The sequence below is a fragment of the Nerophis ophidion genome, linkage group LG23, assembly GCF_033978795.1.
Source record: "Nerophis ophidion isolate RoL-2023_Sa linkage group LG23, RoL_Noph_v1.0, whole genome shotgun sequence".
Classification (NCBI taxonomy): Eukaryota; Metazoa; Chordata; class Actinopteri; order Syngnathiformes; family Syngnathidae; genus Nerophis; species Nerophis ophidion.
The window spans coordinates 24,646,474-24,660,690 of NC_084633.1; the positions used below are offsets into that span (position 1 = coordinate 24,646,474).

At 37.8% G+C, this 14,217-nt stretch overlaps 1 protein-coding gene across 2 annotated transcripts in view; it reads left to right on the plus strand.

Annotated features, from left to right (window-relative positions):
* The window catches only part of LOC133541756 (myosin-9-like), an 81,764-nt gene that overhangs the window by 15,018 nt on the left and 52,529 nt on the right, over positions 1 to 14,217 (plus strand). For both annotated transcript variants that reach the window (XM_061885325.1, XM_061885326.1), the window contains exon 2: positions 13,033 to 13,364. In XM_061885325.1, the coding sequence (XP_061741309.1) occupies positions 13,038 to 13,364 (327 nt within the window). In that variant the 5' untranslated portion in view covers positions 13,033 to 13,037. The remainder of the gene's footprint in view (positions 1 to 13,032; positions 13,365 to 14,217) is intronic.

The window sequence follows — 14,217 nt, forward strand, 5'->3', positions numbered from 1 at the left end:
ATAAATGTGCATCTTGATCCACATCTGCATTCTTTCACAGTGTTAGGACACTATTTCTACGCAATGGTCGTCACTGTTTGTGTCTTCAGTGAATTCAGTTGCTGCTGCGTTGTGTGCTGTTAAGTACCCGGTGGGTTGTGTATTCAGTGGAGTAATCAGCTGTACGCCTTGAATTTGTTCTACGACTCTGTAAACGATTAGCTTTGTTTTCATTTAACATATACAATTTTAATTTTATGCAACAGCTTTCATTTGTACTTGTCTGAAAAGTCAGCCTATCCTGGAATTTAGTTTTAAGTAATGGATTAAGTATTTTCAAATATTTAGGTTTAATGAAGTCTGTTTACTGTAGTTGTATGTATCCACTGACCAGTACAGTTCAGTTTAATTTTATGCCGTTACAGTTTTTTAAAAGGTGGGTTTCTGGGCTTTGGTCACAGGGTGTTTAGGCAGTATCTGCATTAGCTCAGTTTTTTGTGAAAGCAAACCAAAACAAAACACTACATTTGTACCTCCCTATTTTCATATGATTTAGGTTTTCAACAACTGTTTTTATTTACTGTCTCTGTGATTGTAAGATTAAACATTACGCGTAACCAACTAGTCTGTTTGCCCTGTAACAATGTTTCTTATATCGGGTTAATGGTAAGCAAAGCAGCGTTTAGGGAGCTAACGCTGACTGAGCAGCACTGGTACCACGGTCTCTCCGCTTTTTAAAACTGTTTTGTTTGTACAACTGCAAAATAAACCAGCATAAGGCAAGATTAAGTTGCACGTGCCAGCACTTTGATAAAGATTGAATGAATGAAAGTCGTTACAAATTACGAAAGTGGCGTCTGCATGGCACTCTCGTCCAAAGTCATGTCAAATGTCCACTTATCCTTTCCATTTGTCATAAAAATGTTTTTATTGTGGTTTTCTGCATTTAAAACTATAATTCTTAATACAAATGTTTTTGGTTTAATGTTGTTGGGTGTCTGGAACAGATTTAGATTTAAAATCATAATTTCTTATGGGGAAAATGGTTTTCCTGCAATTTTATTTTATTTTTTTTAAATCAAGGTAGAACTGTATAACCAAATTCACAGAAGAAAAACCCCATAGAGACGAGAGTAAAAATGGCCTTAGTGTCTTAAGCATCCAGTTCCCTTTATTTATATAGCACTATTAACAACAAAACTGTCTCCAGAGTGCTGCAAATTAAAAAAGAAACAATAAATATAATCAAATAATAAGAATTTAAAATAAAACAAATAAACAATTAAAAAAAAAATTACATCACTGAAGTCCGTACCCTAAATCGGGGTGGGAAGATACTCTTACAAGACAACACACGATGTTTGGTGAATGAGACTAGACGAGATTTTAACATCAATTTCAGTGATTCCCCCATAAAATTTGTTAGTTAAGACTAACTATATAGAATACTGAAAGTAACCATTTCAAAGGATATAAACTTAACATTGGAAGCGAAAAGAGTATTTGGAATTTTAAAACCAAGATAAAATTGACTCATCTCTTTAAGCAAAAACTTAACTTGAATAAATATTAAACATCTAAGAATACATTTTTTTCCCAGTTGGAAAAAGTAGGTCGGACGTTGTCGATGGGCTCATATTGCACATCTGATTTGAAGTTGAAATATTCCCAAATATTCACATTTTTTCCTCCCAATTTTTATTTTGTGGAACTGCTCACTAATGAGGAGTGAGGCTCTCTGTCATGCTTCCTGTGTGTAAGGTCTCGCTCACTGCCCACCGAGACAATGATTGTGAGTGACTGAGAAGAGGGGTCACTCTGTTTAATTAATTCTGTCAGACACACTCAGGTGCTGAGAACGAGACCTTTGTTTTTTTACCGGTTTGACTAAGAAAACAAACGCACGCACACACACGTTCATAACAATCTTTATCGTTGCTGGTGAAAGTATTTTGAGTTTATTTTCATGTGGTTTGATTGATTGACCTATTGACTAGGAAAAAATGATTCGGTATGAAGGAGTTACTTTTGCATTCTTCGAAGGAACAAAAATGACGACGTTTAAATGTACTGAATGGTGGAAACTGGGCTCGGTCTGGTTGGCATTTGCCAGCTTGCAGTTCAAGTGGTCTTAGTTTTGGGGGAATGTAATGTGGAACCGGCTGTTGAGCTGTCATGGAGTGCAGTTATTTTCCAGTATAGTCATCATTTAATAGTTCAGTGTGTGCCCCAGAAAATCCTACTTACCTCACTGTAAAAATGTTCACGTATGCCAAAAATGTTTTCTTTGTTGTTTCTTCCCTGATTTTCTTCTTGCCCCACCTTTCCCACATCAATTGTGCGAAGGGGAGGTCTATGAAACGCTCATGAATTTCAACTAAATATCTTGGCTGGCCACTCCCTCCTGCATGAAACTCTAATCTGACAGTTGCTAAGTCATGGGACAAAGGTGTCTCAAGTGCTGGGGGGTAAAAGTGCTGATTGGGAGGCACGGCAGGCTTTTTGGGGATTTGTTCATGAAAGCCACAAACCGAGCAATCTAAAAGTATCCATAGTACGACATGGAAGAGCAGTTTGATTGATTTGATGTGAGCACAGTGGTATCGACATTGTTGCTGCTGTGCTATTAATATGTTTTGTCAATGGGACGGTTGAGCCAACACTACTGGTTTATGTTGGAGCAGAATGGAAGATGCACAAGTATGACTGTACATGGTCATTCTGTGGTGGAAGGCGTCACGACCCCTGGTTATTACAGTAACTCAGGAAGTCAGTGGGGCGGAAAGGAATGAGTCTGATGGGATGTATGGGCTTTGTTTACTGACCAGGGCTGACCTTTTTTCTCAAGGGTGCAATTGAGACTTATATGATGCTCTGGAGCCATTTATTTTGCCTTTTGGTCTTGAACTTTATGTTCTTGCAGTTATGTCAACAGCTTTGTCTGGTTCGTCTTGTTCATTTCAATGTGTCCATCTTTAAGTCATTATTTACTCATGCAGTACTCTCATTTGTTTCCCTTTTGATCAGGTTGGTGCCTGGATCAACTTGTTTCACTGAAGTCCCTGTTGCTTCGTATTTAGTTAATCAGTAATCTTGTTCTGAATCATTACTAATCTCTCAAAATGGGTCTCAACAGACAGTGTACACAATAAACTGGCATCCAATCTGCAGTCTTGGCCATTATTTAAATGTATTTGGGCTTGTATTACAGATGCTTTTCTAATTCATTGTCAGCATCATTAGGTAAGGTCCATTTCTAAAATTGTCCAACACTAGTGTACGGGTTCTGTTCATTTTTTACAATTTGGAGCAGCTTTGGTCATATTGGAATAGTGGTCAGTTATTTCAGTATTAAAATCTCTTGAGAGCTACTGTAGTTTTGAAATGTGTCGCTGAATGTGTTTGAGCCTGTAAGGCCAAAATCAGCAGACTTACTTACACACTTTATTTATGTACACAAACAAATCCGTCTTTACAAAAGAAAACCGAGCATTCATGCAGAAACCAGTTTTGCAGAAGTGGGTCAAAAGTAACAAACAACCTTCATGGTCAGGTTCATTCCTGTTATGTCTCCCTGTAATGTTTGTCTGATTTTAAATGGGATTGTGCTGAAAATTTTAATTTTCCTGAAGGAACTCTCCTAAAGGAATAAATAAAGTACTATCTATCTAATCTAAATTGTTATAGCGTCAGCTCACAAGAATAGTTGTAATTTAACGATGCTTTTTCTTATATTAATCTAACAAAATAGCCTGATCTTGTTTACACCCGATCTTCCCATACATTTATTTTTAACTTTGATGTTTGTAGTTTTATTTAAAAACAATTCTGGTAAACTCTCATTTGTTGCAGATTTGTACAAGTTTAAAATGATCTATTGCTATTTTCCTGTCAACAAGTTAGTCCATTTTTTTTAACATTAAGTTAGCGACTCAAGAGCCAACCTTCTCTTTTGACTACAAACGTATGAATAATGCATCATTTGAGGTTTTTGGATGTGCACATATATATATATATATATATATATATATATATATATATATATATATATATATATATATATATATATATATATATATATATATATATATATATATATATATATATATGGCCTTTTTTTAAATATCTATTTTTAGGCCATATCACGATATATCGATATTTTGCCTTAGCCTTGAATTAACACTTGACGCATATAATCACAGCAGTATGATGATTCTATGTGTCTACATTAAAACATTATTGTTCATACTGCATTAATATATACTCATTTTAAACTTTCATACAGAGAAGGAAATCACAACTAAGTCAATTGACCAAAACTGTATTTATTGAACAGTTATTAGCAGGTGACTTTTCAAATGATGCTACATATTAGCAGTAATGCTACTTGGTAGCAACGCTTGTGCCCCACGCTTGAAAAATTCCATCTATTTTCTACCGCTTATTCCCTTTGGGGTCGCGGGGGGCGCTGGTGCCTATCTCAGCTACAATCGGGCGGAAGGCGGGATACACCCTGGACAAGTCGCCACCTCATCGCAGGGCCAACACAGACAACATTCACACTCATATTCACACACTAGGGCCAATTTAGTGTTGCCAAACAACCTATCCCCAGGTGCATGTCTTTGGAAGTGGTAGGAAGCCGGAGTATCCGGAGGGAACCCACGCAGTCACGGAAAGAACATGCAAACTCCACACAGCAAGATCCCGAGCCCGGGATTCAACCCAGGACTACTCAGGATCTTCATATTGTGAACTAACCCCTCCTACACCGTGCTGCCGCTTGACAAATGAAAGTTGTCTATTCGGCATCTTCCCACTTGAAGCCGAACCACCGCCAGACGATGGACCCCGTGCTGTTTTTCTTGGGAATTAATTCTTCCTTAATTTGTTATCAGATTTGCACCTTCTCTCTCTCGTATTACCACTCGACGGCTTCACTAGCATCACAGCTAACATTACCCATGCTACCTCTCTGCTCCGTGAGGGCGTATATGTATGTGATGTATGACGCGACAGTATGTGACTTATGTAAGAACCTGCGCTTACTGTCTGTGAGAAGGAGACACAAGAAGGAGTGAGAAGAGCCTGTAGTGTAATGCCAGTAGCTAAAAGCAACTGCGCGAGAACGTATACTCGAATATCACGATATAGTCATTTTCTATATCGCACAAAGACAAACCAGCTATATATATATATATATTCATATTCTGTAGCTGCCGGCTATCTACTCATTCATACCTATGGCTAGAAGTGTTTTTAGCCGGTAGCCCACTGTACGACTGTCTCTCCTTAATTGATCAACTTACTAATTTCTTTTTCTAAACTTGTTACACTCTGCTGTAACATGGTTCCTATTAGCTTTCTTTTGAAGTGTGCATAGCATTTATTATTTTCTTGTTTTAATACTTCACCTTTTAGGCTAGTTTAACGCCACCGCTAGCATAGATTGTCCTCTCTTCCTTCCTCCAAGTTTGTTCGCGCTAACCCAGATAATGCGTTGGGATAAAAGAATGTAAGCAAATTATTCCATGGTTAGTTAGAATCAAACCTGGAACAAATGTTTAAAAAACATAAGCATCAATGCCACATTTTAGAACAGTCCGTATTTTATTTAACATACATAAATAATCAATACAAATGTTGTCCATCCTTTGATAATGGTCCATGTTCTTAGGCCGGGGCTGATAACCCATTTTGCTGAATGATGTATTGTCGTTGTCCTACAAATTATTGTAGATAAACCCTATTATTGTAAGAAATATTTTGTGATCACTTTAAACACTAGGACTACTAATACTAATTTAAATAACCATTTCAAATTATACAAACTTATTTGTCATTACTGCATAAATGGTTCCCATTGTATTGTAATTAGAAGGTAAATAACTTTAGTTATGCTAAACAAACAAAAATAACATGGACTCATTTCTGTAAGTAAAAATTTAACTAAACTAAATATTTAACATTTTAAAAGTGCATGGCTTCGTGCAACTGGTAACCACAGGGTTACCAGTTTGATACCGGCTTGGCAAGCTATTGTGGATGTGTCCTTGAACAAGACACCTAACTGCTCCGGATGGGTGAAAGTTAGCATGGCAGCTTCTGCCATTCGTTTTCCACAATTTTGTTTTTCTTCACATGCAATGACAATATAAGCATGTACCTACCATGAATTGATTAACGTGGACCCCGACTTAAACAAGTTGAAAAACTTATTCGGGTGTTACCATTTAGTTTTCAATTGTACGGAATATGTACTGTACTGTGCAATCTACTAATACAAGTATCAATCAATCACCTATATTTTTCCCCCACTTGGAAAAACTGTCAGGTGTTTAGTTGTTGTTGTTGCCACCACCACAGAATTCTCTCTTGTTTTCTGTGTTGATGGGCTCATATTACCCATGCGGTCTGAAGTTGAAATATTACAACGGGACATTTGGCTTTGTAGTCATATTTTTTCATCTGAGTTTTTTTTTCACTTTGCGGAACTTCTCATTAGTGAGTCACAAGTAAGGAGGCAATGTCCTTGATTCCTGTGTGTGTAAGCCAGCTTTCTCTCCGTCCACCAATTAAATCTGATTATTTTTGGAGTCATTCTATTAATTATCGCGGTAATTGGTGTTCATAATACTGCCTGCCTTCACAAATCCAACCCTGCAATTTGATTGACCTTTGACCTCAAATATTTGTTGTCAACGGAAATAAGTCATATCCTCAATGGTAGGGTTCTTAACATTTTTGACTTCAGGGCCCAACTTTTCCTTTATAAAGGGGCTTCGGGACCACTCAAATATTAACACTGAATTAATATTACTCTTGATTTTAATTGCATTCAGTTATTGTATTAAACCTACTTTCATTGTCAAATACAATGAAAGAATGTGTTAATCCCAAAAATCATAATCAAGGTTTAGGTCAGGCTGATTACAAACATACTAATCAAATATACTGCAAAAGAAGTCACTCAAACTGATGAAAAATACAATTAAAATGCTAAAATAAATACAAACTAATACCAATATATACGTTTCTTAAACTGTCAATACCAGAATGAAAATTGAAATACAGCTTCACCATTTTAGTCATAACTTTTGCCTTGAGAAAATGTGTTTATGACTTTAGCTTGAGACTTCTTCCGTTTTTGTTTGAGATTGTCATTACTGCCGTAAGCGGTGGAAAAGTGCATTACAACTAAGTACTGTTGCAGCCTCTACGGACCAAAGCTGAGAAACACAAATTTTTATGGCGGCCCTATGGTTCTGAAACGCTATTCTATGGCATTTTATACAATTGTACTGTAACGTGGGGGGTGTATTTTTCAGAGTCAAGCAGATGTGGACTGAGTGTTCAGTTTTGTTTGACCCGCACAGCCTCAGGATGGGTGTGCCTTAACTGCAATGTAACTTTGGTATGTCTGATATAACTGACGTTGGGAATGAAGGAGTGCAAAAACTGGAAGGAAGTCCACAGGAGTAAGGTCTTAGACAGGGAGGCAACAAGGAGGCATAGTGGATAAAGTAAAGAGGTTTGTGGAATTTTTCTCTCTCCCTGATAGAGAGGGTGAGTATGGCAGGAATGCGACCCTGAAAAGACTGGATAAACAGCAGAGGGTGTATAGGGTGGGAGGGAGTTTAGTCTTCTGCAGACACAGGAGTGTGTCTCATCCTAGCAAAACCAGCTGAGAACAGCCACATCACACACTTCCACTCTGTACTACTACTATGACAGGATGTGGTTGTCCAACAAGAGTCGGACTTGGAGGCAGCGTTAGAAATGATAGATTTCAGCTGCCGCCTGGGGAGAATGGGGGAGGCAGGGGTCATGAGAAGAATGGCTCTCGCTCTGCTTTCTTTCTCACAGACCAGGGTTAATGTGCTGGAATGGGTACAAGCTTGTTAAATAGGATGATAACCTTCTAGAAAAAACTCAAGGGTCTGTCACCTTTTACAGAGTACAGCTGACAAAAAGCTTTATTTTGTTTGAGCCTTTGCCATTTTTTTTTCATCTGTTAAAGGTTACGAACAGCAACTGAGTAATGATATAAATTAATCCTCAATAAGTTATGGCTCCGTTACAGTCTATAGAAAATATTTTTGGGAAAAAAGGCTCTAACTACAGAGTTAAAGGGGAACTGCACTTTTTTGGAATTTTGCCAATCCTTTTGCGAGACAAGAAGACTCAGTTTTATTTGCATTCCAACATGGAAAAATCAGCTCGTTCTAGACGACTAGCAATGCAGCTAATTTGAGCAAACAATTCTATCTCTAAATCGCTTTAAAAATGCTTTTAAAAAATGCCAACAATACTTCTATACGTATAATAACCAAGCTGTCGAGAAATTATTGTAAGCGTGAACACGGAGGTACTCTTTATTTATTTTATTTTTATTTTTCAGCGGAATAACACATCGGCATGCTTCGGTATTAGCCATAAAAGCTAGCTACAGCAAGAGCTAAGTTACCTTCTACAGCAGCACCCAAATCACTTTTGAGTTTGTAATACACAACAATGTGATAGGACACTAATCTGTACTGAGTGAAAAACATGAACAATAATACAGTATCTGTAAAGTATTATTTCATGTTTTGTTGGTACACAGCTAGCCAGTCAGTGAAGGTACTGTAGTTGTACTAACATGATGCGTGTATCATGTTCACTATAAAGTGTGACTCACTCGATGGTTGTCTGTTTGGTCGAGCTGGCTGGGGACAACCTTTTTCCAGTTGATTTGAGTAAGCACTCCATTTATGTTGAAATAACTTGGCTCAAAGTTTCTTTCACCTCACTCTGTTTCCGTCTGCACCAATATCTCACCTTACCTTCGTGCTCACTTCTCGAAGCAATAGTTCATGTTTTGTTTGTACACATCTAGCCAGATAGCATATGTACTGTACTTGTAATAACACACATGACGTGCTGCGTGTATCATGATCAATATAAAGTGTGACTCACTCGATGGACAGTTGACAAATAGTCATCTTTGTTGTCTGTTACAAAGTCTACCATATTTAGAAAACACTCGTGTTTGTTTTCGTAAATAGGAACACACATCTGTTGCTGGAAGCCAGAAGTGCGCTGCAATTGAAACAGAAATTAATGCGCTGAGGAAATCAGTTCTGGCAATGCTTAATATTGTACATATTGTTTTTAACGTGTCTGTTACTACAATTTTATGTATACTTGCAGATTGAATATGAAATGTTGATGAAGGGCTTTGAAGGCTGCAACAGTGATTCCCATTAGCCCCATCTCCCAAGCCTTTTTTACTATCTTTAAAATCCTTAAAGATGTGTTCTTTTCGTTAATGGTTGTGAATGATAGGCAAAATGTAAATAAAGTGCAGTTCCCCCTTTTAAATCACTGAAAATGTATACAATTTCTAAACACTTAAATGTTGGGATTGTTTTAAAATAGTTCTTGACAAGAGAATCATGTCCCACTGGAGCTTGTTGCTTGCAGTGTTGTAGTCTAGTCGTGGTCAAACACTTGGCCCCAAGTATTGACGTAAATATCCGTATACTTGGTTGAGTGTGACGACCAGAGTTTTACATATTAGCAACACAGCACATTTATGCAAACGTGCTGGAACAGGTAGTGACTGTAGTAGCACTCCATGCAGATCTTAAACCATAATTGAAACACTAAAGTCTGGGGCACCATTGTATGCAAAATAATTTTCCCAGAGTCTCTTTGCAATGGTTCACCTATTGCTTTAAGCACACAGCCTTCTTATCCCTTTTTTACTTCTATTACCCGTCCAGTCACTTTCTATTGGAGTTCAACTGCAGCACACCTTGTCAAAAGGAAGTTTTATGGCCAGGACCAGTCAAATGATGGCCCGGAGACCAAATCAGGCCTGGGAATGAGTGCAGTTAAAAAACTTGGAAAATACTAACATTTTTGCTGCAGATTCCTAACATTACAGCTAATATATTTGCAGTAGGTCCTTAAACAGCAGATTTTCAGGAATATATAAAATAAAAATATTAGTGCAAAACCATAGAATTGAATAAACCTGCTTTAGGCTGTATACAATGAATTGTAATAAATTACACTGAATCAGGAAACAATGCATATAATGACAACTTTGTTTTTGGTTAACCTCTTTAAGGACTGGATTTCCCTTTATTAGGATACACCACCTAAATGTAATTTAAAAAAAATATGTATTCAGAATATTGGATGTAACTATTGGGGGGAAAAAAAGAACTTATACTGTCCGCTTTGCCTGCTCTGATTTATCGTTTAAGAGCTATCCTTTGTCTTTCAGTTCAAACCAAATGTTTTGCCTTTTATCTTTTGAATGTTGTCACCAAAAAGAAACTATGCAGCTTAAAAAGATTCCCTAACAGTTGCGTCTTTTAACCGATCAGCCACTAAGCATTCTGACATCTAGCAAGGAAGCAAACTAATAATGTCAGGGTTTCCCCTTAATGAATTTCATTTGTGGCGGTGCACCACAGCAAAATATTAGCCGCCACACCTTTTTTAAAAATGAGCTATTTTTTTATTTGTATTTCTTTACATGAAAATAATGTATTGTAGCGTCCAGAAAGACACACAAAGTCTGACGCTCATAATTGCCATTTTTTGCTAGCAATTCCAACAAATATTTTCTCCATGCACACATGTCCACCTCCGCATTTCACTCCTAAACACACACTTCCTCATTCTCTGCCAACACGGTGTGTTCAGATCATAGGATAATGAACATCTTGACACACAAACAAATACACATTAACACCGGCAGGTAGTTACAGTATGAATGGATATATTTTGGTTCTTTTTTGCCACTATTCACTGCAAATTTGGCTGCGAAAAAGGACGCACTTTGCTCACCCAAACAGTGTTGCCGAAACCGATTGTTGGGATGACGTAAGCCTTATACACGTGGTTGTCTGGATCCAAGGCAGCATGTTCGCGATGTGGACGTACCTTTTTAATATGGATGAGATATACCCGCGTACTGCCTTCTTAAAAATTTAAGATTACAGAATTTAAGGAGAGAGAGGCTCCCAGCAGTGCGAAGCAAGTGTGTCATCATGCTTTGTTCTCACTGCCTCTTTTGCACACTTCAAAAAGAGGAGAAAGAAGTAAAAAAAAAAAAAAACCCTTATCACTATTCGTCGCAACCATGGAGTGACAGAAGTACAGAGTGTCTAAACACGAGTACAATAAGCATCAATCGAAAAATACAGCGAAACAATATTATTTAAGAAAATATGTTAATACTATTATTATTACCAGATTTGTTAGAAATGTATTTATTAGGAGTGTAACAGTACGTGTATTTGTATTGAAACGTTTCGGTAAGGGGGTGTATCGAACGAATTTGTATTCTAAAGTCTTAACAAGCTGCTCTGCTTTCTGCCTGTCTGAGCAGTGAGCACCCAGCATTGTCCCGCCCACACAACCATCTGATTGGTTACATACAAAGCCAATCAGCAGTGCGTATTCAGAGTGATGTAACAGCCAATCAGCAGTGCGTATTCAGAACGCATGTTGTAAATGCTTCATCGTCGATCAGACATGTGTTTAGCAGCAGACATCGTACACTCCCCAAATTATACAAAACACTTTCCAGTCACAACTATTACAAACATCACTATGAGCCTGTTGACTTTCTAGAATTTTAAACTGCAGTTCAGCTTGCTCACAGTTCTGGCTTGAGGTGATGTGAAGGCTAATTAGCTTTTAGCGTTACGTTAGTTCATTTTGCTGTGTGCGTTAGTTCATTTTGCTGTGTGTGTGTGTGTGTGTGTGTGTGTGTGTGTGTGTGTGTGTGTGTGTGTGTGTGTGTGTGTGTGTGTGTGTGTGTGTGTGTGTGTGTGTGTGTGTGTGTGTGTGTGTGTGTGTGTGTGTGTGTGTGTGTGTGTGTGTGTGTGTGTGTGTGTGTGTGTGTGTGTGTGGCAGCAAAGCCCTGTCTGTCTGTTATTTCACATGAACTAACATATACTCCGTAGATTTCAGGGATGAATAGTCTCTCCTATTGCAATTGTACTATTTTTCAGCAATAGTTACATTAATCATTAGTAATGTAGCAGCCTAGTTTTGAATGGCAGGGTGCCTGCTATCACATGTTGACAAAAATATAACATTTACATAATGAAAGTCAACTACAAGCTTCCCAAATGCTATAATAAATTAAGCATGATGAGTTGACTTGAAACCGTTTAATGTTGCACTTTTAATATGTAGAACAAAGGTATTGTCATTTTATTTAATCAAAGCAACAACTTGAGTCAGTTTAATGTGGATTAACGTGGGCAGAATTATTATAGTGTTCCCAATGTTAAAAGGATAAAGCCATTGTTTACAAATTTGGTAAATAAATAACCAAAAAATGTATATTTGGTTGTTTTCTTACTGTACCGAAAATGAACAGAACCGTGACCTCTAAACCGAGGTACGTACCGAACCGAAACTTTTGTGTACCCGTTACACCTCTAGTATTTATACTTTTTTTTCCCCTTTTTAAATAAAATGCATTAATCATAGCATATGTGATGATGTCACACTGGTATCTGGGGAATCTAGTACATACACACGCTCCATCATATTCTTTGGGTTTTACAGCTAGGCTGTAATATATTTCTACTCTGGCACGAGTGTGATATTGAAGTATTTCCAGGTGTTGTAACATGAATCCCGACACAGTTTGATGTCGACCTGACCCGACTCGAGCAGACACTTCCTGTTGCGAACCGCATCGACCGTGACCTTTTGCATTCTTCACAGATTGTTTGTTAAAGTTCAAGTTTAATCATTAGTACAGAAATCTACTCTTAAGTTGATTTTAGGTAAGAAGTTGCATTCTGTAAACCCAGGTGTTTCATAACTGTGCTAAGCTAACAACATTATATACTTCTATTATAACTCAGATGCATACTATAGGGTTTTGCGCATCGACTTTAGGCATTTCTTGTTAGAATGTGTCCATTTGTGGATGTTCACCATTTGCAGTATGTCTTACAATGAGAATCCACTGTACTGTAATAGCTCACTTTTAAATCACTAACCATGAGCCCCTTTCTCCCATTGGAACAGCTACCATGTCGGACCCAAGCAAGTTTTTGTATGCGGACCGAAATCTGATCAACAATCCACTGGCGCAGGCTGACTGGGCGTCCAAGAAGCTGGTATGGGTTCCATCAGAGCGCCTGGGCTTCGAGGCTGGTTCCGTGAAGGAAGAGCGGGGCGACGAATATATGGTCGAGCTGGCAGACTCCGGTAAGAAGATCCGGGTGAACAAGGATGACATCCAGAAGATGAATCCGCCTAAGTTCAGCAAGGTGGAAGACATGGCAGAGCTGACCTGTCTGAATGAGGCCTCAGTGCTGCACAACCTGAAGGAAAGATACTATTCTGGTCTCATATATGTAAGTATAGAGTGCTGATATGATATTTATACTTATTATTATTATTATGTATCTTCTTGAAGACTTTCCACCTTTCATCCAAAACACTTTGAGTTTTACATTTTACTGGAGGTGTGGAGTTTTATTTTTCAAGCCTCTGGTGGGAGTGGTCATGCAGGGTTGTTTTTGCTCTTTGTGCTGGGGTAACACCTGTCCTGCATATACTCATGGGTCATTGGCCTCCTCAATGGCAAAACAAATGGTTAGAAATGCGAAACACTATAGACTATTTCAACACAAGCTTTTAGGTACACCTCTTAATAGAATAGAATAGACTTTGTCATATTTGCATATAACGAGATTAAAGACTCCAACTTAAGGTGTGGTAGTGGGAACAAATATGGGGTGAAATAAATAACACAAGAGGTACATAAGGGACAACTTAACAATTGAAATAAACAAACTACTATCCAATAAAAATAATAAGCAATCCTGTACAATATACAAAACAGTATAGAAATACAAAATACTGTACAATATACAGAACAAGACAAGAGTACCAAAGTGATAAATAACAATCAGTGTCGGACATATTGCACTCGAGGGGTAGTATTGCACAGTAGGGTGTTAGGGTAGGATATTAAAGTAATCAGACAAGGTTTGGTATGGACACCATGACTTGTAAAACAAGATATTTTGGATAAACATTTTTGCGATGAACTAGAACAGATATTGTCTGACCTCCTATGTTCTAATGAGAAGACAAACATTTCCACAGCAATGCTCCAATCTTCTAGAAATCCATTACTGAAAAGCTGAAGATGCTAGTTAATAGTAGGGGTGCTAAAAAATCTATTCACATCAAAACATGATT